The sequence below is a fragment of the Quercus suber genome, unplaced genomic scaffold, assembly GCF_002906115.3.
Source record: "Quercus suber isolate HL8 unplaced genomic scaffold, Cork oak 2.0 scaffold_165, whole genome shotgun sequence".
NCBI classification, from domain to species: Eukaryota; Viridiplantae; Streptophyta; class Magnoliopsida; order Fagales; family Fagaceae; genus Quercus; species Quercus suber.
The window spans coordinates 178,969-204,488 of record NW_027069626.1 but is presented as its reverse complement, the minus strand read 5'-3'; the positions used below and the strand labels follow the sequence as shown (position 1 = coordinate 204,488).

The 25,520-nt window shown below is 35.9% G+C and overlaps 1 protein-coding gene across 1 annotated transcript in view; it reads right to left on the bottom strand.

Annotated features, from left to right (window-relative positions):
• LOC112038259 (molybdenum cofactor sulfurase) overlaps window positions 1–24,497 on the bottom strand; it is a 35,169-nt gene extending 10,672 nt beyond the window's left edge. Inside the window, exons 1-16 of the mRNA XM_065777809.1 lie at window positions 24,214–24,497; window positions 22,704–22,802; window positions 22,010–22,068; window positions 21,569–21,729; window positions 21,220–21,374; window positions 20,228–20,387; window positions 16,719–16,768; window positions 16,098–16,136; window positions 15,866–16,022; window positions 14,496–14,598; window positions 12,384–12,500; window positions 9,458–9,535; window positions 9,228–9,329; window positions 8,615–8,714; window positions 3,008–3,115; window positions 751–815 (exon numbers count right to left, since the gene is read on the bottom strand). Coding sequence (XP_065633881.1) covers window positions 751–815; window positions 3,008–3,115; window positions 8,615–8,714; window positions 9,228–9,329; window positions 9,458–9,535; window positions 12,384–12,500; window positions 14,496–14,598; window positions 15,866–16,022; window positions 16,098–16,136; window positions 16,719–16,768; window positions 20,228–20,387; window positions 21,220–21,374; window positions 21,569–21,729; window positions 22,010–22,068; window positions 22,704–22,802; window positions 24,214–24,325 — 1,665 coding nt within the window. The 5' untranslated portion in view covers window positions 24,326–24,497. The remainder of the gene's footprint in view (window positions 1–750; window positions 816–3,007; window positions 3,116–8,614; window positions 8,715–9,227; window positions 9,330–9,457; window positions 9,536–12,383; window positions 12,501–14,495; window positions 14,599–15,865; window positions 16,023–16,097; window positions 16,137–16,718; window positions 16,769–20,227; window positions 20,388–21,219; window positions 21,375–21,568; window positions 21,730–22,009; window positions 22,069–22,703; window positions 22,803–24,213) is intronic.
• Window positions 24,498–25,520: the final 1,023 nt, after the last annotated feature.

Sequence of the window (25,520 nt, the reverse complement as noted above, 5' to 3'; positions counted from 1 at the left end):
CGATGGAAGTTGACAAAGAATGGGGACTTTGATATTCGATCGTTCTACAATAAGTTAAGAAGTCATTTGCCCATTACTTTCCCTTGGAAAGGTGTTTGGAAGGTTAAGGCTCCTCGGTGTGTCTCCTTCTTTGTGTGGACTGCTGTATGGGATAAGATCCTTACTGGTGATAATTTGAGGGGTAGATGGGATTTTGTTGACTGGTGTATCATGTGCCGCAGTAATGGGGAGACGGTGGATCATCTGTCACTACATTGTGGTAAGGCTTATCGGCTGTGGAGTTTGGTGTTTAGATCTTTTGGGTTTTCTTGGGTCTTGCCAAGATCGGTTGCGGATACTCTATTCGGTTGGTGGAATTGGCCTGGAAAGCATTGGTCTAGCATTTGGAATTTAGCTCCTTTATGCTTGATGTGGTGTCTTTGGAAGGAGTGAAACAGGAGGACATTTGAGGACATGGATAGTTCAGATAACCAGCTTTTAGCCTCTTTCAGTGGCGCTTTATTTGACTGGTCTAGGGCTTGGAGACTCACCTCTAGTGATTCTCTCCCTATGTTTCTTAACTCTCTCTTGTGTACTTAGTTTCTTTTCCTTTCTTTCCCTTTTACACTCTTTCTTTTCCCTTTGTATTTTTCTCTCTGCCTTATGTTTTTCTGCATAAGGTGGTGTTCTTGAATACAAATCTTTATTACCTATCAAAAAAAAAATAAACCCCAAAAAAAAAAAGTTTACTTATTTAAAGAAAAATTTCACCTTCTTTTGGGTAAGAATTTCGCCAGTTAGGCTTTTAAGAAGCCACTCATGATCGTATCTCAGACCTGTTCAAAATTCGCAGATATATAATTAGTATTTTTGAAATATCTGATGCAAGACAACTATCAAATATTATCAGAGTATCAGAGAACACATGCCACTTAGATTTCAGATAACTAAAAAAAAAAAACTTAATTTCCTACGTCTCAAACAGAGTACTTACACACACACACAGAGTGATGCGGGAAGAGAAATTTTTTAATTGAATTTAGTTCTATTTTATTTTGCCAGTCAATTGTATTTTTATTGGCCATGTATATTTTTATTCTTGTTCGTAGTAGTTTTTTTTTTTTTAGTAAATGGTCCAAGTAGTTTATTAGATTATTAGTATTTTAATTTTCAGAAGCAAGGTTATTTTTGTAATTAGTAAATTAGAGTTTCCGACGTCAATTAGAATTAAGGTTTAGTATGCTACGTTAGAATTAGGTTTTTCCTTGCTTGATGCATACTCCAAACAAGTTTAGGTGCTAACTCCTAGGTTCTATCTTTATTTTTCCTATTGTTTAATTTTATTGTTGCAAAGTTTGGTTTGTCCAACGTCATAGAGAAGTATACAGTTGTAGATAAGATTCACATCTTGTGATCAGGAGACATTGCATCTGTAAAAGAATAGGAAGAAGTTACTGAAATTGTATTTAAATAATCGTTTGGTTTTAAAATAAAATAAGATTCTGACTGAATAAATCTGCAGAACTATATTATTTATTTATTGTATTAGGTCAAATCCTAGGCCGCTTGCAACTTCAAATCATGAAGGATTAGGGCTATTCTGAAAAGTATTTAATACTCTTTAGAGTTCTGGAATGAGGTCAAATAGATATTAGTCAATAAAGATTATACTCAAATAGCTACCTCATGTCCTTCTCAAAAAAAAAAAAAAAGCTACCTCATGAAAAAACATAAGGTAGAGCAAGGAGTACAGAGAACAAAACAAAACAAAAAGAAAAGACAACAAAACAAACATAAACCAACAAAGATCTAAGAACAGAGCAGAGAATTAAGGAACAAAGGGAGAGAGCCACTAGAGATGAGTCCCCAAGCCCTAGACCAATCAAAAAGAGAACCACTAAAAAAAGCGAACAACTGGTCCTCGGATTTGTTCGTATCCTCAAAAGTTCGCCAATTTCGCTCCCTCCAGATACACCACATTAGGCACAAATGAGCTAAATTCCAAATACTAGAAGAGTGCTTTCCAAACCAATTCCACCAACCAAAGAGCGTATCTGCAATCAATCTTGGCAAAACCCAAGAGATCCCAAATGATCTAAAAACCAAGCTCCACAACTGAAAAGCTTTTTCACAGTGGAGCAGCAAATGATTCACCGTCTCCCCGTTACAAAGATAGTAAACAACCTTTTGATTTTTCCCTTTTCCACTATTACCTTGTAGACAAATATAAAATTTGGATCGCATTCTATCTCATCGAGTTATAGCCTTACCGAAAATGTTGGCAAAACCACCTATTCATGTGCCTCTAGAATGGAATGGAAGCAACAAAATGAGGGAAACGGAATTACACATAAAGAGAAAGAAAATACATTGAGAGCTTTCCTGGAAACTTCCTTAAAAGTTTACATTTCACATGGAAATGCATGCTAGAGAAGTCATTCACAATTACCAATTGACTTAGGAAATTATTTATGAACTAGCCTACTCTATTCCAACTGCAATTGCTTCTAGACTACCTATTACTTATGTTTGCTTTAGATCACTCCTTACAAGTTTTTAAACATGAGCTTAGGCTTCCCTTTTCCTTTCCAATGAAATTATTTATTTATCCAGGGGGAAAAGTACAAAACAAAGGAAGTAAAAATCAATTTTCTATGGCATTTTCTGTTGTCGCTAATCTGAACAGAAGTTCCAAACTGCATGATTCCTAGTAGGCCCTAAATAACCTTTAAATATAATTGACATGCAACTGGAAATAAAATCATATTGTCGCTGATATTTATTTTGGCATTTCACCTTTGATGTATACAATGCCCCATTAGTATCCCAAATAAATTAATGATGTGTTACATATTCATCCAAGCACAAGAACATGCAATGTGCAAACCACAAATGGCTACCATACTACAACAAAACTAATAAAATCACAGCCCTGTCAGTCAAACCCAGTATTAAGATGAAGAAATTAATGATGTATCACACATACTACATCAAAAAAGTAATACTTATAATGTCCAAATAGCAATACCAGATATGCTCAGAGGCCACTTTTCTGTACTGAATCCTGCACATGATTTTATTGGGTAGATGGTAATGGACTTTAGAAAGAAACTAGAAGTGAATCTGCTTTCAAGACCTGCAATTTATCAACAGGTAAGATGCTGGATAAAAAAGACAATGCATTAAGTAATTCAATGATTGTGTCTACTAAAAGCACAATTGAGAGTGAAAAATAATGCTGTATAGTTATTAATAGTTTTACCAGGGAAAGTATGCAGCAGTTTTAATAAATACCAGTGACATAATTGAGAAGCAAAATTGATGATAAGGAATCTATGGTGTAAATATGATAATGGCACTAAGAAGTGACAACAAAGAACGTTTTCAGTGTTTTAACATTTAAAAATTAAAATAAGTATGAATCAAGACAACAAAATACATATCCCATGTTCGACAATATTAGTCACTTTTTCAAGTGGCAAATGCGTCCCTTTCAAGCAATATCTCAATCAAGCTGGAATCTCATGTGAGCTTCACTGGAACTTACACCATTTCATCAAGCCTTATCAATTTGCCAAATATTGCAAAGAACCCATTTACTAATTCTACTTTTTGAGAAAAGGGGAGGGGGAGAGAGCAACATTAATGACTGATGGCTTCATTGTCCTCATGGAATTCCAAACATCTCAAAGCATACACAAGCACAAAAATTAATTTGTTAGGTCCTCTGATCCAATCTACTCACTCAGAAATATAAACTTAAGGGTTCAACAGTTTAAAAAATCACAAAAGATGTGAGCTGCCTAATCTCTTTCGCATTGAATGTATCGTAAGCAATTTCTTTATCTGCTTTTTTTTATAAGAAAGTTTTGGCACCTAGGGGAGGGGAAGGGGAGATTCAAAATTTCATTATGGTTATAATCATTGATATCAATATACTTCCTTTCCTGTCAGCTTCCCTTTTATACATTTTCCAGAACTTTATTGATTAGAAAAGGTTTTAGGTGTTTCTAAGGGCATTGCAACTGTTCACAGGAAAAAAATGCGGGTGCTTCTTTGCTTTATAACCTTTACTAATTCTATATATAAATTTTTTTTGTGACAAGCAATATGAGTTTTTCCTCTAGAAACACATTCTCTTGTAATATGGCAATATGCATTTTATCCACCATGAGTACTAATGTTAAGAGTGATTGGAAAAAATGTTAGGCCAATTTCATAACAATGCATTGTGGTGCCAAAAGATGTACAGCCAAATTTAGGGAACTAACCAAAGTTTTTTTTTTTTTTTTTTTTTTTGATAGGTAACGTAAAATTTTATTTAATAATAGAAAACAACCAATCTGAGTACATTGGAAATGTACTATGGGTACACAAATCAGGAATCAAAATTACAACGATTAAGTAAAACAGTAAGGGAAGAACAAGAAAGATGACAAAAAACCACACTCCAATCAAGGAGAGTGTGCAAAAAAAAAAAAAAAAAAAAAGACTTAATCTCTGGCGTAGAACGTTCACATCCCTCAAAGCTTCTAGCATTCCTTTCACACCAAATACACCATAACAAGCAATGAGGCACAAATCTCCAAAAATCTAAGTTGCGATGTTGTCCAAACTTACCCTGCCAAGACTTAAACAACTCAATAACCTTGTGAGGCATAACCCAATGAATTCCAAACAAGCAGAACACCAACGACCACAACTCACAAGCTATGGGACAATGAAGCAGAAGATGATCCACTAACTCCTCACAACTTTTACACATATAGCATCAATCAAGAACTAGCACACGTCTTTTGCAAAGGTTATGTGTTGTTAAAATCTTACCTAAGGAAGCAGACAATGAAAAGAAAGCTACCCTTGGAGAAACCTTCGATTGCCATGTCATTCTCCAAGGGAAGGATAAGAGAGTAGGAGGGTAGAAAGAAAGATAGAATCCTCTAACCTCAAAACCTCTACTCCCTGCTGGCTTCCAACGAACCTTATCAGGACCTAACCCCTGTACAGTCGAAGAGTAGACCATATCCATAAACAAATCAAAAGATTCTTATTCCCAATCTTGTGGTGGACAATGAAATTTAGCATCCCAATGAATCCTCTCACCAAACCAACACATAAGCTCCGCTACTGAAGAATCCTTTGTCCTACTAATACAATAAAGTTCCGGAAAAGCCTCTTGGAGAGTACGATCTCCACACTACACATGCTTCCAAAACTTTACTCTAGTATCATCCCCCACATCATACAGAAGGAGTTTAGAAAAATTCAGCTAACCACTTCTAATGAATCTCCACAAGCTAACACCATAAGCACTTGTCACCTTTTTTGTGCAGCAACCACCCCAAACATTCCCATATTTTGCCTCTATAACCCTCCTCCATAAAGCATCAGTCTCTATGCCACACCTCCACAACCATTTTCCTAACAAAGCAAAATTAAAACTCCTCAATCGTCTAATACCTAACCCCCCAACCTGCAACGCCTTACAAAACTTAGCCTAATTAACTAAGTGTAATTTAGACGCCACGAAACCCTCATCCGTAAGCCACATATTCTCAAATCTAAATGGCCTTCTACCTCTCTGAAAAGAACCACCCTCAAGGACAATCGGAAAGTAATCAAATAACAACCTAAACATCCGTCGTTGAGAAACAGTTGGAAAATTATCCTCCCAATCTGCAGAAAACAAAAATCAGTCCAGCCTAGCCTTCAAAGCAACTTCGCGAGAATTCAACCAAGTGAAAGATCCCCCTTGTAACGAAAGATCAAAGAGACCTTGCTCAGAAATAAAATTAGAGAACTCCGACATAGCAGCAGTAAAAGAAGTAGAACCAGAGCATTCAGAAGGAAACCTTACCACATTAAAGTCACCACCCACACACCATAGAACATTCCACCAACTGCTCAAACCAAATAATTCCTCCCATAAGAACCTTCTATCTCTCAATGAATTAGGACCATAAACTACAGTAAACGCCCAAACAAACTAATTTGACACACTTGTAAATTTGCAAGAAATCGAAAATCGCCCCACTGCTTCTTCCACTTTATTCACAACCCGTGTGTCCCACATCATTAACACCCCTCCAGAAGCTCCATAAGAGCCTAAGTAAGACCAATCAACATGTTGACTACCCCACAAACTGCAAATCACAGCTCTAGTTATCAACTCCATTTTAGTTTCTTGAAGACAAACAACATTTGGCCCCCATTTCCTAACCAGATTTCTAACCCGCAGCCTTTTATCCTGCTCATTCAACCATCTAACATTCCAAAAAATAATCTTCAAATTCATTTATGAACCACAACAGCCCACTCCTTACTTACACTCCTTAGTTTAGTTGAACCATTCTCAACATTCATAGAGGTCAATAAATTTTTCAACTCCTGCTGACCTTTCTGCCCCGACTTGACCTGCTTCATTTGATCACCTACTACATGATGCTATTTATTCTTTTTCCTAGCCTCTATAGCTAACAACAATCCTGTAATTAGCTTCTCAAAACCTTTCAGTGAAGTTTCCACCGATTTTCTAAAAGCCTTAATCCAATTGGTTACCCATTATGATAACTAATTGCTATCAACATTCTCCTTACACCCAAACTCCTTCACAGAACTAACTCCAACTCCAAGGGAACTTCTGTGGCCAAAAGTACAACAACTAGAGGCTCGCCACCTCTCTCCCAAGTCATCGACCTCTCATCAAATTCCCAAATCTCATCCTTTAACCCAGTAACAACAAACAAAGAATCTACTAACCCATCACATTCATCTGCCCAACTAACCATCTGACCTTCATTGACAAGAGAATCATTACCTGTTACAACTTCTCCCTCCATGACTGAGTAATCCGACATGCTCTCTAGAGATCAATATAGAGACATAGGAAGCACTATTTGCCAACCATCATGCAATTGTAACATCCACTCTTTGGAGTTACCCCATGATTTATCCAAATCTCCAACCAAGTCCCTAATAATGGGACAAGAGTGCTGTACCCCCTTAAAATCAGAAGACTCATGTACAGTAACCATTACCTCCGAACCAACAGATTCCTCATCCTCATCCATCGCCACCAAAGATGACCAATTCACCACCGCTGACTCCATCGAGTCACTAGGTGACTACACCATCACCATTGCCGGCTCGAAAAAAGCTCATATCGGCTCTAAGGATGTCAATCTTAGCTCGAAGGATGCCTGGGCCACTTCCGCTGTCAAGATCGGCATGGTGGATGACGAGGTAGGCCAACTCGGACTCAACTAACTGCCATAGCCACTCCCGCCTGGGTATGCTTGGAACAGTCGCCTGCCTCAAAGTTACTTGGGCTGGTCAAAATTGGGCCTGAGTAACTCTTATAATTTCCCAATAGAGGTGCATGGGCTTTTGAATGCCAAGGGCCCATTCCCATAATATCAATCTGAGCAAATTTGGCCTCTTGTGCTACCCAATTAATGGCTTGCTTATCACACTTATAACGATCCCAAGATACCTACCTCTTTCCAAAATCATTCACTTCCACAATCCCTAGCCAATGTGACCTCCTAATTTGTCGCTCCTTTCCAAAATCAACATCTTTTGAATTCAAGTTATTCAAAGGAAATCTAAATTTATTTCATTTCGAAAATTTTCTCCTTAAACTTATTCTCCCCATTAATACCACGGTCTCTACCCTCCACACCACCCATGGCTGTCGGGATAGCGTTTTCAGCTGGAGCTTCAAAAACCACCACCTGTGTACAAGATTTGTCTCTCGGAGGCTCCACTTTATTCTCCACTACTCAATTCTTCTCCTTCCCTCTAATGGAGGGCTGTTGTGAGTGCCTCCTTGCCTACAAAAGAGCTTTTACCATTTCAACAAAGGACCGAGAAGAATGAATCTCTGAAAACTGCTTAGGCTTGTATGGTAAAAATTTTGGACCACCCAACGCATAATGAGAAGGTTCCAACATTCTACTTTATTCAATCCCAAGGCCCTCCAACCTTGTTGTACCTTGCCTGCAGGAATAATGATAGATCTCCTCATCCCCCCTACTTTGAGCTCTGTCACTAATAAATATTGACCAAACGAGATAAAACCCCGTTGCAATGTGTAAGCAGCATCTCCTTCCTTGAGCGTGAAAAAGTGCTTGGGGTTGACCCCAATCACAATGTGTTCCAAGCTATGCATTAACCAACGTGCTGCATTCTTACCCATAAAAACTGATTGCGTGTAATACTTTCCCCGTTCAAAAATCTTAAGGGAGAAAAAATTCCCCCCTTCCTCAACCACCAACTGAAACAGCTTCGATTCAATAAAAAAAACTTTGAAATCCACCCATACCGATCCAAGACAAATGTAAAAAATAACCAAAACCAGTATTTCTGACTAATTTGAGGTAGCCAGGCCTCTCAGAGAGCACATTTTTCTCTAACTGCCATTTCCCTAACCGAAGTTAATTACGTCTTATAAAATGAAGCACATACAAAACTAGTGCTTGATGTGGCACCCTGTATAATTGGAAGGCTACTCCAACTAAGAACTGATTAAGAGAGAGACACAAAGCAATATTTTTTTCCTGTTAGTGCTATAGCATGTTGAGAAGTTCCAAGACCATATATAATAATATTGTATTAAGTAGCATAGAGGGGTGACCTTTGTCTGGAAAGGGGATGGACCTTTCTCTCAAGTGATACCCAAGTCCAGCCTGATTTGGCAATGATACAAAGGAACTTTTCACGAAGTCAATAAATTTCTGCATATTATTACAAGAAAGAAAAATAAGACTGAAAAGAAAGGCACAACAAAAAAAAAATTTAAAATTTATTCTGAGTTGCAACCCCTTACATCTACAATAAATAAGCCATCAACTGAAAATTCATTAAAAAAAAGAAGGGTCCTGTTAATGGGTGCCCTTAGGACATTTATTAATTGATCATTTTAGGAAAGTTTTAATACCACTTTTATGGAAAATATAAAAAGCTGTTAAAAAAATAAATTACATTTTTCTTTTCCTATAAAAAATTTCTAAAAATATTTCCTAAACCAATACCCTTAAGGCATCCATTAACATCCCGAATAAAATTAAGAGAGCCATCAACATATTTTCAAAAGAAATTCTTTAATCAGATGAATCTTGAAATTATCTCAATATATTTTTACCTAAAATATGTTGTCACACTCATGCTGAAAATGTAATAAACTGCAGAGCCATAAAAAAGAGTTTTTTATCCCTCAAAATTTGAGCAGTAGCAAAAAGAAAATCTACCTTGGCATCTTCATATGATGACATATAACCAAAGGACACTCTAACAGCTCCCGTTGGTTTTCCATTAAGTATATCATAGTCATCCCAGCAAACATGGCCAGCCTAAACTCAAATGTGCAATTGTCAAGGATGTATTGCAGACATTCGACTTGCGGAAACCAAAGAAACAGATACAAAGCAATTATTGTCATATAAAGGTGGGCAAGTATCAGCCATAAAATAAGAAATACCTCCATATTTGAACGAAGATCCAAGTGAGACAAGCCAAGATATTTTGCACATGCTCCAGGATTGCAAAAGCATCCTGTCTACACAAGAAAGCAGGCAAAGAGATACCATACCAATCAGCATCCTATCAAAAATTAAGAAATTGAACCATTTATTTCATTCTGCTCCTCCCATATCATCAAGAACTAGATGTGTATTAGAAGTCATCAAATCATACAATCAAACTTGTAAACGATACAAAGACATCAAAAAAATACAGCAATGTAAAGTGAACATGCATTGTTAGGGACAGTGAAAATGTCCAACAGAGTATGCTTAAGTGTTGCCAATGTAAGCAACAAAAGATAGCATTTATCATGTATTCTAGTAACTAATCATCGCCTTGGTTGCATTCTATGATGAAAAAGAAGAATATGAAAAGAAAATTACCAAAAAGTAAAATACATACCAAAGCTAAGAAAAGTTTGTATGAGTGTGTGTGTGTGTGTGTGTGTGTGTGTGTGTAATTTAAAAAAAAAAAGGATCATCAATTGCTGGAAATTAAATAAAAATGATTGTATAATGTCCATTCCTTGGAAGGCAATATGGAGAGTGAAGGCTCCTTCAAGAGTACCTTTTCTCGTGGACAGCATCATGGAAGAAGATACGCGATATAGGAAATCTCATTAAACGGTGTAAATTTATAGTGAATTTTTATTGTATGTGTATAACAGGGTGCGATTGTTGATTATTTGTTGTTGCATTGCCCAATAGCAAGGGAGTTATGGGGGTTTGTGTTTTTAGTGTTTCAAGTTAAATGGATGGTGCTGAAGATGGTGTGTGGGAGTGCTTCAATGTTGGCAATGTAGACTCAATTCTTTGAGAAATAGGGTATGGAACATCGTTCATCATGCTTGATATGGAATATTTGGAGTGATTATATCCACAATTTCCTAATAGATTAAGCTTTTGGGACAAATAGTAATTTATCATGGTATTAGAACAAGTGGTCTTGCGTTGAGCCTTGTCTCCAACATGTGGAACCCCACTTAGTAAGGAGGAATTTGACCCCATGTGAGGGAAAGTGCTAGAATAATGGTTAAATGATTATTATTTTTTCTTGTTCCTATGAGTGTTGCTAGATGTATTGCAAAAGTACAGAGGGATTTTTTTGTGGGGAGGGATGGGAGATGAATTTAAGTATCACTTGGTTGGCTAGAGGAATGTTTCTGTACCACTTCATAGTGGGGGTTTAGGTATACGAAATTTGATTTTCTTAATCAGGCATTGATGGGGAAGTGGTTGCAGCGGTATGCTTTGGAGAGAGAAGCTTTGAGGAGAGGGATTATTGACACAAAATATGTAGTATATGGTGGTGCTGGTGCTCTAATATCGTACAGGGCCCTTATGAGGTTTTCCTGTGGAAGAGTATAAGGAAGGGGTGGGATACTTTTCATTGCTTTGTTAGCTTTAAGGCGGGGGATGGTTGTTCTATTAAATTTTGGCAAGATCATTGGTGTGGGGGACATCCTCCAAAGGAGAACTTCCCAGAATTATATAGTATTGAACATCATAAAGATGATTCTGTGCAGAGCTTTTATCTTTCTCAGGGGATAGCTACCATTGGAATATCAGTTTTAACCAAGCGGTTCAAGATTGGAAGTTGGAATCGGTTGTCTCTTTTATGGATTTACTATATTTTGGAGTGTGGAGGGGGATGGAGTGGACAAGTTGTGCTGGAAACTATCATCCCAGGGGGTGTTTGAAGTTAGATCCTATTATAAAGTCTTACCATCCCCTTCATGTCTTTTTCTTGGAAAACTGTGTGGAAATGACAACATGATTTTTGCTTAGTACTGCTACTATATGCATGAAAATTTACGTTAACACAATACTAATAGGAGAGACTAATCAAAATCCTACCTGAATTGGTGGAAACTACTGAGAATAAAATTATTAGTAGTACAATCAATAAAATCTAGGAGTACTTCTAAGAAATTGTGTTTTTCAAGAACTAAATAATATTGTTGATTTTGAAGACATTTATTCATTTTAAAGAGAAATTGGTGGGTTATGATCTGCTGATCCACTGCAAGGTTACTATCATCTCTTGATTGGTCCTAGTGATCAGCCATTCCCTTGGAAAAGCATTTGGAAACCAAAAATCCCTCCTAGAGTTGCTTTCTTTTTATTGACGGCAGCTTTGGGGAAAATTCTAACGATTGATAATTTGAGGAAAAATGTTTGAATTTCAGATTGGTGTTATATGTGCAAATGTAATGGGGATCAGTCGATCACCTGTTACTTCATTGCTCTATTGCTACTGATTTGTGGTCCACAGTATTGGGTTTGTTTGGAGTGCGTTGGGTGATGACAAGGTCTGCTGTTGAGTTGTTAGCTTGCTGGCAAGATAGATTTGGTCACCATAGGAAGGGTGATATATGGATGGCTGTGCCCTATTGTTTGATGTGGCGCCTTTGGAGGGAAAGAAATAATAGAGCTTTGAACATACAGAAAGAACTATCCTTTATCTTAAGTTATTCTTTTTAAGAACCCTATTGGATTGGTTGTCAGCTAGACAGAGTCACACTTTATTTTTTGTTGTTAATTTAATAGATTTATGTAATGTATGCAATTGATTGTTTGATCCCTGTATTCTTGGGTGACCTTTTTTTATATCAATAATATTTTATTACTTATAAAAATAAAAAATAAAAAGTTCTCAACTTGAGATAGAAGCTACTTCAAGAAATCAATTATATGCTTTTTCAACTCAAATAAAATGCATCTTTGGATCTTCCCAATCCTTATGGAGTGAAAACATCAATTCAGCCATTTATTATGCAGAAAAATTCAATTATAAAAACAAAGTAACAAAAATATATTTAAAAAATGATGTAATGTACAAGAATAAAACATAAATATGCATGTTTATTTCAAAAAATTTACCCGTAACTGAATTCCAGATAAGGATGACAGTTTTTCCACTTCACGGTATCCAAACCAAGAACCATCAGGCCTTTTCAAGTTGAATGAGACAATAGGACCCCATTCACGACATAATCCCTAGGGGAGAAAAACCATAACACTTGTCAGATCTTTTTCAACAGATTCTGGAATAAGTTAGAAGGAAAGAACATGCATATGCATATGTTATTGTAATTTTTTTTTTTTTTGAGATAAGTACATGTCTTATCATTATGTGACTCGCCTGAAGGCAGGCATTCCAAAGTGATCACTTTACATACATAATATCATTTAGGAGCTCCAAAAGAATCTTAATCCAAGTTGTATAATTGGCTTAAGCTAAAATGGAATATGATATCTAGTTTTCACTTCTCACAAGAATGTCAACAAACAAAACCAAAAAATAGGAAGAAAACATGCATTCTGTAAAATAAGGCATCCTTGTTAGTTGTTCCACCAAGAGAATTGTGTTTTTGGCCTTGACCCAACCATATTCTGATGTAGGACAAGGGGAACAACAAAATCTGATTTAGAACACTAGGGGCAGATCTGGTATAGCTTGGGTTTTGAAGAATTAGGGTTAGGTTTTGGTGGGGAATAGGCTAGAAAATAATAGGGATTATAGGGTTTTCAAAGGAGGCAAGGATTAATAGGATTTTGGAATGAAAAAAAAAGGTGAAAATCAAGATTTGGGTGGCTGTGAACAGTGATGTAAATAGTAACCGTGAATAGTAAATTTAAAGAAAATAGATAAATTGTAGGAATCACACCTAGACTTCCTAAGCATCACACCTAGGTTCCTTGGCATCACACCTCGGAGAAGGTCGCATTACACAAACCGTAAAAGAAAGCATAGCTCTTAAATTCTGAAAACATTCATTAATCTCTATCTCAATAGAAAGTACTACAACTCTTTAAATAGAAGACTAATACCTAATCCTAGTTGAACTAGGATTTCTTAAAACCCTAAGAAATCCTTAGGCTTTTACTACTAAGCCCAAGTAAATAAACAAACTTAAAATAAAGCCCAAAAGAAGATCTAATAGACTGTTAGCACAGCCCATTCCAGAATATTATGAAATTATAAAATTGCCCTTGATGCATAAAATCAAATAAAATTTAGGAAATCTGTCTTCTCACTGCCTCCTGCATCATATTCACAACATCCTATTAATAAATTTGGACCCAGATTTTGAAAATAGACAGCCTTAAATAATTACTATCACCATGACACAATACACTTTGGAGCATGAATACATCAGAGTTAAGCGTTATAAAGTATGAAAAATTAGGATTAAGAGAGAAAAATTGAGAGGGAGACAGAGAGAAGAAAGGTAAAAAAGGTTTAGGGCTTGATCAATCAGTCACGAACCTGAGCACATATTTATATTATAGGGATACAGCAAGAATACAAGACTACCCCTATGCTGATATAATATATCAGGGGAATAGAAAAATAACAACTCTAACAATCAAAAAGACACTATAATAGACGTAGGACAGCTCTAAGATCAGAACTGATGAAGGACCGCAACTCAGACAAAACTTGATGCCTCTGATATCAAATCTGGTGCAGGGCCTTCACATTCATCACCAATGAACCAGGAAAGCAATGAGCTTGTGGACTGAGGCTGTTCGGAAGGGAAACGATCAGGATAAGGCTAAACAATGAGACACTGGGTTGCACTTGCAGGCTGGAAAATACTAACAAACAAGATAGAAGGAAGAAGACAAATGGAACTAGAATCAATATGCTACCAACCAAACTCGCAAACCAAGTTGTCTGAATCAAAACGCTTGGACCCAAAAGCAAACCCTTAAGACCCACAGAACTGACCCAACCTGATACATAATACCCACAAAATCCTCAAGCCAACTTTTTTACTTAATATAAATATGAAGCTAGAGTATCATAAGCACTGAAATTGTGAAGCATTCTTGGTTATAGTAAATGAGAAGGTGCAGAATGAGGCATCTTCTCTGAATAAAATTAGCAATTAACTTCAATAACAAACTAACTTTTTCTCCATTTTCTTTACTTACAAAAACAAAAAAGTAATAATAATAAAACAAAAAAGGCAAAACAAAACTAACCTTCAAACTGTCACTTTTGTAAACTTTGCAGACACTGGCTCCATTTTCATGCCTTAAGGCCAAAAGCATCTTCCTCAGATATGTAGCAAGTGCTGCTGTATGCCTGAAAGGTGATATGCACTTTAGAACACTGCATATTAATCTAAAGCGTGCATTTTCAATTAAAAGAGCAAAGAAAAGAAAGAGTATAAACGGCAAGGAGAACATAATTTTCCTGACAAACATGAAATCTTTTGTGTGCACATTACAAAATAATACAAAAGTTGGCACACATTTTTTTCTTAACCTCTGATAGCAAATGTGGGAACAAGACATGTAAATTAAATAAGAGGGACATAACGAATTTTTTATTATTATTGATCAATATCCAGTTACAAGAACTAGCAGCATTTACAACAGAAGTACTAAGAGTAGCTCCATACGTCAACCCAAGGCTCATCTTCCTCTACAGACATTGAAAAGGTACTAAGGAAAGCCAATAGGCATTAAATTATGGGTCCTTAACCCCACCTTTACTTTTTGAACTCACTTCAGTTATTCCTTATTCCTTCCTAGTCTGAATAAACACATGAACCGTGAATTATCTTATGAGTCTCAATTAAATAGATGAGCTATAACTTCTTTGAAAAAAAAAAAAAAACTGATCAACAAACAATTGATAATTTGCTCACTACCAGTTGATCAGACATATTCCTCTCATTCCATCAACTAATTTTATCTGTGAGAGTTGATGAAACTAAATGTTTTATGTATTCTTCTAGTTTTATTGTTATTAAACTAATAGAGTATCATATGTTTTATTACCATACACTTCAACAATTTTATTCTCTTTTGTGTTCTCCATTGTGTATTTCCCTCTTTCTTTTTTCCCTGTATATCTTCCCATACATTAAAGCAAGAAATGCACTTTGAATCTTCCATTAATTATATGTCTATATATATATATATATATAGAGAGAGAGAGAGAGAGAGAGAGAGAGAATGACTTTCTCATTATCAAATATTGCATTGAATTTATTATAGGAAACTGTAAATGAAAGTCTCTTTCTCATACCCACTATCTATTCCAACAATACACTAGACAAAAAAGTGAATGGAATCCCACCATTGTACTTGCATGTATTTTTTTAATAAAAGAAGGTATTTATAATATCTCCAACAAAAGAAAGTTTTGAGAAGGATCACAAACAAAATTATTTAAATTTTTGAAATAAAATATGATGATCATGAATATCCTTTTTCTTTTTCTACTAAGGATAAACCACACCAAATAAGCACACATAGAAATTCGTTAAACAAATAAAGATAATTCCATTATTATCATCAAGAGAAACAATATTCACATTATAAAGGAAGCCAATTTTACATACCGGCCTATTGCAGAGAGAGTCAGGGAATTCAGAATTTTGAATCCATGACGGATTGATGCTATGCTCAAGAATGAAGCAGTGCCATCCTCAAAAAGTTCCTCAATCCCTTCTCTTCTTTTAACAAAGTCAATGTCAGCAATTGAGGCAGCAACTGTGCCTGTAAAGCTCTTATAGTGAAACACTGTAACAACCACATTGAATACTGGTTGCAATTATACACCCAAGCACAAACCTCCACTGAAGTAGGCTTTCTTCAGTAACTTTGCTGCATCTGCAGAACAAAATAATCAAAAATAAAATGAGGAAAATAAAATTTTTTTTTCCCTCAAAGATCAATAGACCTAATAAAATTATGATCTTTAAAACCTTCAGATAGGAGAAGAAAGAGAGAAACTTAAGGTTTAGACAAGAATAGCTGATCAAGAAATCACGATATAACTGAGCCTATGCTCTGAAATTGGTAATGAAATTCTGTTACAATTGAAAAATTAATTACAAGAGCTGGAATTCTGTTATAATCTAGGAAGCACGGGTGCGTTTCGAGATTCGGGTGCGGGTGCGGGACTCGGCAATTTTTGAAAAAGGTGGGTGCGGGTGCGGCGGGACTCGGCGATTAAAAAATTATTAAAAATATTTTTATTTATATTTTTAATATATTGCTAAGCATAATTTTTCACATTATATAAACATATACCAAATTTAATAACTAAAACATGATGTTCATAAATAAAATACAACCCACAAGATTAAAACTAAAAGTCTAAAACATTCCATGATGTTCGAAAATTAGAATACAACTCACAAGATTGAAACTAAAACAAAATAAAAGATAATCAACAACACAATCAAATACCAACATCATCATCCTCAATATCAATTGCTTCACTTCGAACTTCACTTTCACTAGTAGTAGCACTTCCACACTCTCACTTCTCCAAACCACCCTCCGTCCCTCCATCGCTCGGCTCCTCTCTCTCTCTGTGCTCTCTGGTTGCTGGGCTGTTCAGTGCTCACTCCCTCCCTCACTCCAATCTCCATTGCTCGTCTCTCTCTTCTCTCTGTGCTCTCTGGTTGCTCGGCTGCTTCACTGACTTACTCCCTCCCTCACTCCAATCTCCATCGCTCGTCTCTCTCTTCTCTCTGTGCTCTGGTTGCTCGGTTGCTTCACTGACTCACTCAGTCCGTGCATCCCAGCCACTCTAGAGTCTAGACACAGCCACTCAGCCACACAGCCATTCAAACTTCAGCTCTCTCTCACGCATTCTCAACTCAGGTACCTTATTCAATTTTAGTTTGATTTGTGATTTGTTAGTTAATAGTTATTATTTGTAGGTTAAATTTGTTTGTTATTATTTGTTAGTTAATAGTTTGATTTGTGATTTGTTAGTTAGTTTGATTTGTGAGTTGTGATTTGTGATTTGTGTTCTGTGAACTGGGTTTGATTTATTACTAATTTATTTGGTTAATACTTAATTGGTTAAATTGAATCTATTGAATTTGCAATGGATGAAGTTGCTAGCACNATACATACATATATATATATATATATAGAGAGAGAGAGAGAGAGAGAGAGAGAGAGAGAGAGAGAGAGAGAGAGATTTTGATCTTAATGATTTTCTGGCGGACAAAATTACTTCTTGTGCAATGTTTGTTACAGTACATGGCTATATTCTATGAACCTGCTAAATTTTATGTGTATAATGCTTTTATGTCTTCAAACAAGAATCTTTGAATTTATATTTAAAAAAAAAAGAGAACGATTCCCATTATTTCCTCATATTTTGAAAATTTCCATCTAGGTTTATAGTTCTGCCATAATGAATGGAAATATTTATAAATGATTTCTTGACCTTTTCTTTTGATTGACTAGAAAGACTTAAAGCTATCTAAATACCATAAAATTAACTATTTTTTTTTTCCAAAACTTTTGTACCGCTTCTGTTTTACTTATCAAAACAAGACTTAAAGGTATCTAAAATAGTGAAATTATTTTAGATGATTTGGCTTTCTGAATGCATGTATAATGTGAAGGAAACAGTAACTTCAGGTATATCCACAAGTCAGCCCCTTTTGTAGAATCTTTGATCAGGCTGTGCTTGCCAAGAAACTTATGAAACTTAAGTTATAAATGTTACCTGATTGTTAGCAGATTTTATTGTTATTGTTGTTGCATCTGGATGATAGAGGAGATTTCTCTTTGCTGGTTCCTCAAAGTAATGATTTCAATAATTTGTATATCACTCATGAATGCAAATATTGTCTTCTTAATCTCATAACAGTGGGAGATGGATGGTATTGGTTGATGCGGCAAAAGGATGTGCAACAGAACCACCAGATTTATCAAAATATCCTGTGGATTTTGTCGTCATCTCCTTCTATAAGGTGTGTGGTGTGTGTGTGTTGAAATTTCATCTGTAAGAAACAACTACCTTTGGATGTTGATGTCTTTTTGTCTTCATATTGTTTTTGTGAAGATATTTGGCTATCCAACTGGACTTGGAGCTCTCATCGCTCGAAATGGTAAGCATTTGATTCTGAAATATGTATAATTTTTTGAAATTATTATGTGATTTGTGGTTTGAAAGGTTTCTCCATTTATCATGTGTGATCATCATCCCATATCTATTTAATTTCATGATATGTATTTAGAATTCATTTTTTCTTCTTTTATTTTTTTTTTATCTTTTACTCCTGATTCTTCCTGAAAGTACTACTTTACACTTACAATTTGGATAGTTAAGTAGATGATTACAGCTATTCAGGTAATTAATTTTGTCTTTAATTTAAAGTCAAAGGTGTCAGATTATAACCTGGAAAGCATGGGTGCGGCGCCACAGGCGCCGCACCCGCGTCCGATACGCACGGACGCGGCGACGCGCCGTGGACACCGTTGACCGCGTGTCCGTGCCGCGTCGGGCCGCGTCGGCCACGTGGCGAAGCCGACTCGTGCCGACGCGGCTCAAATCGGGCCGACTCGGCTCGATTCGGGCCGTTTCGGCCGTATCGGCCGAAACCGTCGATACGGCCGGTTCAGGCCGAAATTTAAAAAAAAAAAAAAAAAAAAAAAAAGGTGCAAAACGCACCGTTTGACTTAACCTAAAACCTAAAACACTCCCACACACTCTCACTTTGTCCAGAAACTCCAAAACCCTCCGTCCCTCCATCGCTCGGCTCTCTCTTCTCTCTGTGCTCTCTGGTTGCTGGGCTGTTCAGTGCTCACTCCCTCCCTCACTCCAATCTCCATTGCTCGTCTCTCTCTTCTCTCTGTGCTCTCTGGTTGCTCGGCTGCTTCACTGACTTACTCCCTCCCTCACTCCAATCTCCATCGCTCGTCTCTCTCTTCTCTCTGTGCTCTGGTTGCTCGGTTGCTTCACTGACTCACTCAGTCCGTGCATCCCAGCCACTCTAGAGTCTAGACACAGCCACTCAGCCACACAGCCATTCAAACTTCAGCTCTCTCTCACGCATTCTCAACTCAGGTACCTTATTCAATTTTAGTTTGATTTGTGATTTATATATATATATATATATGTATGTATGTATGTATGCATGCATGTATATATCTTTCCATCCCAGAAATTTAGTGTAGGTTTGATTTTAGTCCCTCAAATTTAAAAAAGTTAGGATTTGGTTCCTGAAATTTCAAAAAAGTGGACAATGTGGTTCCCCCCGTCTATTTTTCTATTTACATGACAAATGGATGTTGACTATTGAGGCTCCCAATTTACGAGGGAATAAATCAAACCAACCATGTATTTAAGGGAATAAAATTGAACCAACATATTTAAGAGACCAAAATCAAACTGACCCCATAGACGAAGGGATGAAATGTTCCCTTTCTAATACTTCAGGAATAAATCCAAACTTTTTAAGGACCAAAATTAAATTTACCCCAAATTTTTTTTTTTTTTTGACAAGTAAAATTTACCCCAAATTTCAAGGACTAACAATAAAATTTGACATGTTATGTTGTACAAATACTAGAATGGGCACAGACTCAACCACCAATTCTGCGAGCTCTTGTAGAGAAAAGACATGGACATAAAACGAAAACAACAAAACAAGGCATAAACAACACACATGCTTGCACGTCATCATGCATGTTATTACTTACTAGTTTCTTTATGCACATGGACATAGTCTCCATTTTATCATGATCCTCTTTAGCAGAAGCAAGCCACGGACATGGCATTGACATGGTATACTAAATTACTCACAAATCACATACAAACTAGCAGTAACTTCATCCATCAAAAGCTACACCCAAATCAGTTCATATAGTTCATACACAAGTTATGTTGTTATGAATTTCATAATTGCAAAATTTTTGTATATCAATGGTAGAATGTTGCCTAAGTTAACTAAAGGATGCATGACATGATATGGGTTATATACTTGCAAAACGGGGAGCCTTCCAAAAATTTTTCTGAATCTTCCTTAATAATCTTCACCAAGTCAAGGCTGAATCTCAAACCTGAGAAATTGCACTCTGAGGGGAAGGCAAATAAGTTATATGCATCACCTGCATTAAGTGAAGTACATGATAAAAGAAAGTGAGATAGTGTCAAATATATGTACATGATCATGAATTCTTAAGCACATATCATTTTGCAAAAATACTATAAGAGTTTGTTTATTTTTCTAACTAAAATACAATATAATATCCTAAGGATTATATAAAGGTAAGATTAGAGTTTGTAACAGAGTATTAGCGTTAGGAATGATTTATTTTCAGTCATTGCTATAATCACTGCATAGGAGGGCAAAAATTTTATGCAAGAAGAAATTCCAATCCCACAAAAGACCTTAAGGATATTCACCTACAAGAATTTTAATGGTTTATACAACATCGAAACTTACAAATAACTTCAATTAACTAAATGGAACTCAAATTATGGTACAATACAAGACCCTTTAAAAACTAAATTTTTTTATTTTTTATAGGTAATAAAACTTTTATTGAAACTAAACATTATGTTCACGATAGTGAACACTCTGAAAAAGGAAAAAATACAACCAAATCAAGAGCTAAAAGAAAGGGAGGGTAAAAACTCAGACAATGAAATACAACTCGTACAACCCCAAGTACAAGCCCATAGAAAAAAAGTACCGAAAAAAAGTAGACTTTAAGAGGTCTAAGATGCACTAATAATCATTATATCCATATCACAAATCTTTAAGGACCATAAAATTATTGCAACCATGTAAAATTTATATGCTGGAGGAGGTATAAACAAGTTCTTCTAAGATAAGACAACGGACACTAACGTCCATTTTGCACCGCACAATCAAAATTTTAAAATAGCAAAAATATTTCTAATCAATTCTGAACATATTATAAACATCATAGCTACCTATCAGCTCCTCCTCAAGGAACTTTTCTTCATTTCTCCTTTGTATTTGGTGCTGGGATAAACTGACAGATGCAGCAATGCCATTTGATACTCCATGATGCACAGTCTCTTCAATATCTACTGCAAAGGCTGCAGCCCCTTGACTGAGAGCATATCTAAAATTTTAATAAGGATTGCATAGCCATGGAATTATAAGGAAGAAAGAAGAACAAAAAAAAATTATAATGAGACCACTCAGGAAATTAATTAATAAGCTAAAAATTGAAGAAAAAATATACAGAAGATACTCAAGGCATCAAAAAGTGTGCCTATTCAATAGCAGCCAAAGGAAGCTACTACAGTAGGATACTCTCTAATACCAAGGACACTATTGTGATTCTCCATTGTATACATAAAACAGCTCTTTTGACTCCATGGAAAGGCCTCCCCAACCAGCTTCAGTGCCGCTGATGCCCCAGAAGTGAATATACATTTGTAGTCCTTTGGGGATGCATTGAAATATTCAAGGACCTGATACTCACAACAGGTCATTCAACAACTGATGGAAATTTTAGAATTTGGAACAAAGTATCACTTGCTTACACATGAAACACTGACACAAGATAGCAGTCAAACTGATTGAGAACATACTATTATCTACAAAGAATTCATTAATGTTTGCAGATAACTTGGAAATTGAATGTTGTGAAACAGTTAAAGAATAGCTATGATAAATCTGAAAGTCTGATGTTCACAAAACCTTATGGGCAGATATCAAAGTATTAAAGGCTGCTAAGATAACATATAGTACCTGTTGGCGAGCTTCTCTCACAATTTCACAAGTGGCAGAGCTGGAGTCACTTTGGCTGTCTAAGCTTAGATTAAGGAAGCTTACTCAATGAAATGCAATCATGAACAATCAAATATACAAATATGTTTTGCATGTAACAAGAGGATAACGCAAAAAGGTAAATAGAACATCCCATATTCTTGAAAAAAAGGTCAGAAAACATTATATATAAAAAATTGTAAATTATGAAATTTGAAATAGTTAAGAGAAGACACAGATGGAAGAAGATCTTCTACTTCTCTCTCATTTGGTTTTTTATTTGATATTGATCACACAGAATTCGTAGTAGGAGCTGAAGTACTACTCTCTCTTTTTTGGGTTACTCAAACCCTCCCGACAGATAGGGTATGCTCTCTCAAATCACAATGCAACCCAAATTATTGCGAAGGCTTTAAACAGAACCATGGAAACAAAATTAAAAGCAGATAGCCATATCAAAATTAGGTAGTGTAAAACAACAAGGGGACTTCAAGCTACTTCTCCAGGCAAAATTCCCCTAAAGCTACAAAACCAATTTTAAAAGGTAACAACACACTACCAAAGACTTCAACAAAAACAAAGTCATTTAAGCAATTCCACAATAATTCAAGATTCAGCTAATATTGCAAACCTTACAAAAATATACAAAAGCATTTTAATTTGCATAACAGGATACGAGGATTTCCATAAACATTAGTGGTAAGATCTCTAAAGACTGCTTCCATCTGCAACTCAGAGTACAAAGTTGACCCAGCATGATCCAAGTATACAAGACCTAACATTACAAAAATCAAATAATATCTTAAGTTCCTTTAGTGTTCTCTCTAACTTTCTCAGCACACATATAGAGCAAGTCTTTTTCCCCCTTAAACATTGATTTTTTTTCTTTGTTTACCCAAAAAAAAAAAAAAAAAAACCAAAATGACACCATGAAATACTTATAAAGTTTCTTTCATTTCCTTTCGATTCCTCAGCAAGTACCTTGATCAAGCTAAATTCATTTCCCTTCACTTTTCTCAGCAACCAAACAAAGAGCAAGTACTTTAATCAAGCTAAATTCATCATTTCTCGATACCAAAAACAATATGAAAAACACAAATCAAATCCTTTCTTAACTTCCTTTTGTGTTTTATTTGGGAATGTAAACATGTCAAGTTGAGCTGAAAATTGAAAGTTCAAGATTGTTCATTTAATTTTATTTTGAACACAAGCCGAGTTCGACCTCATCACCAAACTAGAGTATATGTTCAAACTTGGTTCATTTTATTGTTGAACAGATTCGAGCATAACTTTTTCTTTGTTTAAAAAAAACAAGGAACCCCCCAAGGTATGGGCCAGAGGGACCAACCTTGAGGGGCAAACCCAGGATGCCTACACACCCCCACTGAGCAGGCATCAGATAAATCGCGAAATGCCTCAACTAGGAGTCGAACAAGAGACTTTTGGCTTTCCAGTTAGTCCAAGCACTCTCCCTCACCACTAAGGCACCCCAGGTATGGGGGAAAAGACACAAACAAAAGTAAGGAGTTTAACTTACTCAATAAAACCTATGACTAAAATTGTTTACATCTTTACAAATACATGCTAATTATTAGATAGAAAGATCCTCAGTTATGAACTCATAAAAATTAGATTCTCAACCTTGTATTGGATAGTATTTTCAATAAGTTAATAATAAGAATTTGACATCTTATATCTTGTGAGCTTACACTTACAAAATAAAAATAAATACATAAATTTTATATCTTATGAACTTACGCGAAATTCTTAGGTAGTTCCAGAGCAGTGCAAGCTCTCACATGGGAAAGGGCCCACTCGTATCTAAGTTTTTTTTTTTTCCATGAAACTACTTTTACAAACTTACATAATCTAATCTCCTATCTACAAAAGTACATTCTACCTATAAACATATAATATAGTACATACTTTAATCAAGCCTCGTGCAACGAGCTTGTTCACAAACACATTATTATAATTCGGAGCCTAAACTTATGCTGAACTTGGCTCATTTAGTAGATAAGCAACCTGTTTATGAACAGCTAGATTCATTTACAGCCCTGGTTTTCTTTAACTTTCTCAGCAGCCAAACAGAGAGCAAGTTTGACTAAACCCAAAAAAATAATAATAAAGTATTGAAATCTTCTTTGAAAAGAGAGAGAGAGAGAGAGAGAGAGAGAAAATCTGACCATCTAATCTTTTGAACTCAGTAGCTCGGATTTGATCAATAGACTTAGGGCCAGTGGGGTACCCATAATCGGCGCCAAATTCCTTGAGAAACTCTGCCTTTTCTGGGTCCATTTTTTTGGTGTAGATTTTTTCTGAGACTGCTAAAGCGCGCGCTAGAGAAGGAGAGAACGAGAGAATCACGTGTGAGAAGTGGCAAGTGAAATAACGTAGGACGGGAGGACTATTTTCCTTTTTTGGGTTCGTGAGCCGACTAAATGTGAGGCTGTGTTTTTTTGGGCAGTTTTGAGGCTTTTGACTCGCGTCACCGTGCACGGAAAGTATTGGACCTAATTCGAACTATTTTTTTTTTTTTAGTGAGATTCAACTTTTTTTTTTTTTTAATTACACTTTCCTCGCTTGGTTTCCTTCTAATTTGACTTGCTTATTCGTAGTTTCAATTTTGACATTTTACCTATCTGAAATTCAATTCGTTACTGCTCCGTAACTCACCTTCCTATCTACCATTACTCACACATTTTCTTTCAAAATCAAAATACAAAACAGATTAAATATGTTTGCCTTAATATTATTTTTTGGTTTAAATCCTGGTGAAATTTTGAATAGTTGGATTTTCCCGAAAATAGGAAAGCATTTTCAAGTGGTTCCATAGTTACTGCAGAAAGTATGGAATAATTGGGAGCTACGACTGCTAGTCCTTCTCAATCTCACCTTGCAACTGTCTCTCTTTCACTTTGGCAGACAAAGAAGATATAATGTTAAAGGAAAATAATATGTCTACAATATTTTACAACAAATCCTAAGTAACAAGTTGTTACTGGTTGTTATTGTTGGGGCAAAAAAGTAATCTTAGTGTTAATTTCAAATTTGAACCAATAACAACTAACCACCTGTGATTTGTTGTAAAAATGTTGTAGATGTAGCATCTCTCAATGTTAAAATAAGGATCCATATCTTTATGTGGTTTTGCTACCTCATGACTGATTCAGCGCCAACAATTGCACTAGGTGTCATTTCTAGTAAAAACCGTAATTTTGGCAATAATAATCCTAAAGTACATAATGAGCTCACAGCATTCTAGGCACCATTTATGCTGTTACACCTTGGCGGCCAGGACACAATCACAGCTTTCGTGATACAAGACAATCAATTGTGGTTAAGGCACTTTCTTGCACTAGTTGTTCAATCATGTCTGACATTCTACATCTTTAACACATCTTTGAAGGGCAATTGGCTTTCGCTTCTTCCTACCCTAATTCTTGTTGGGTTCATCAGGTATGTAGAAAGGATATGGGTCATGCGATCAGCG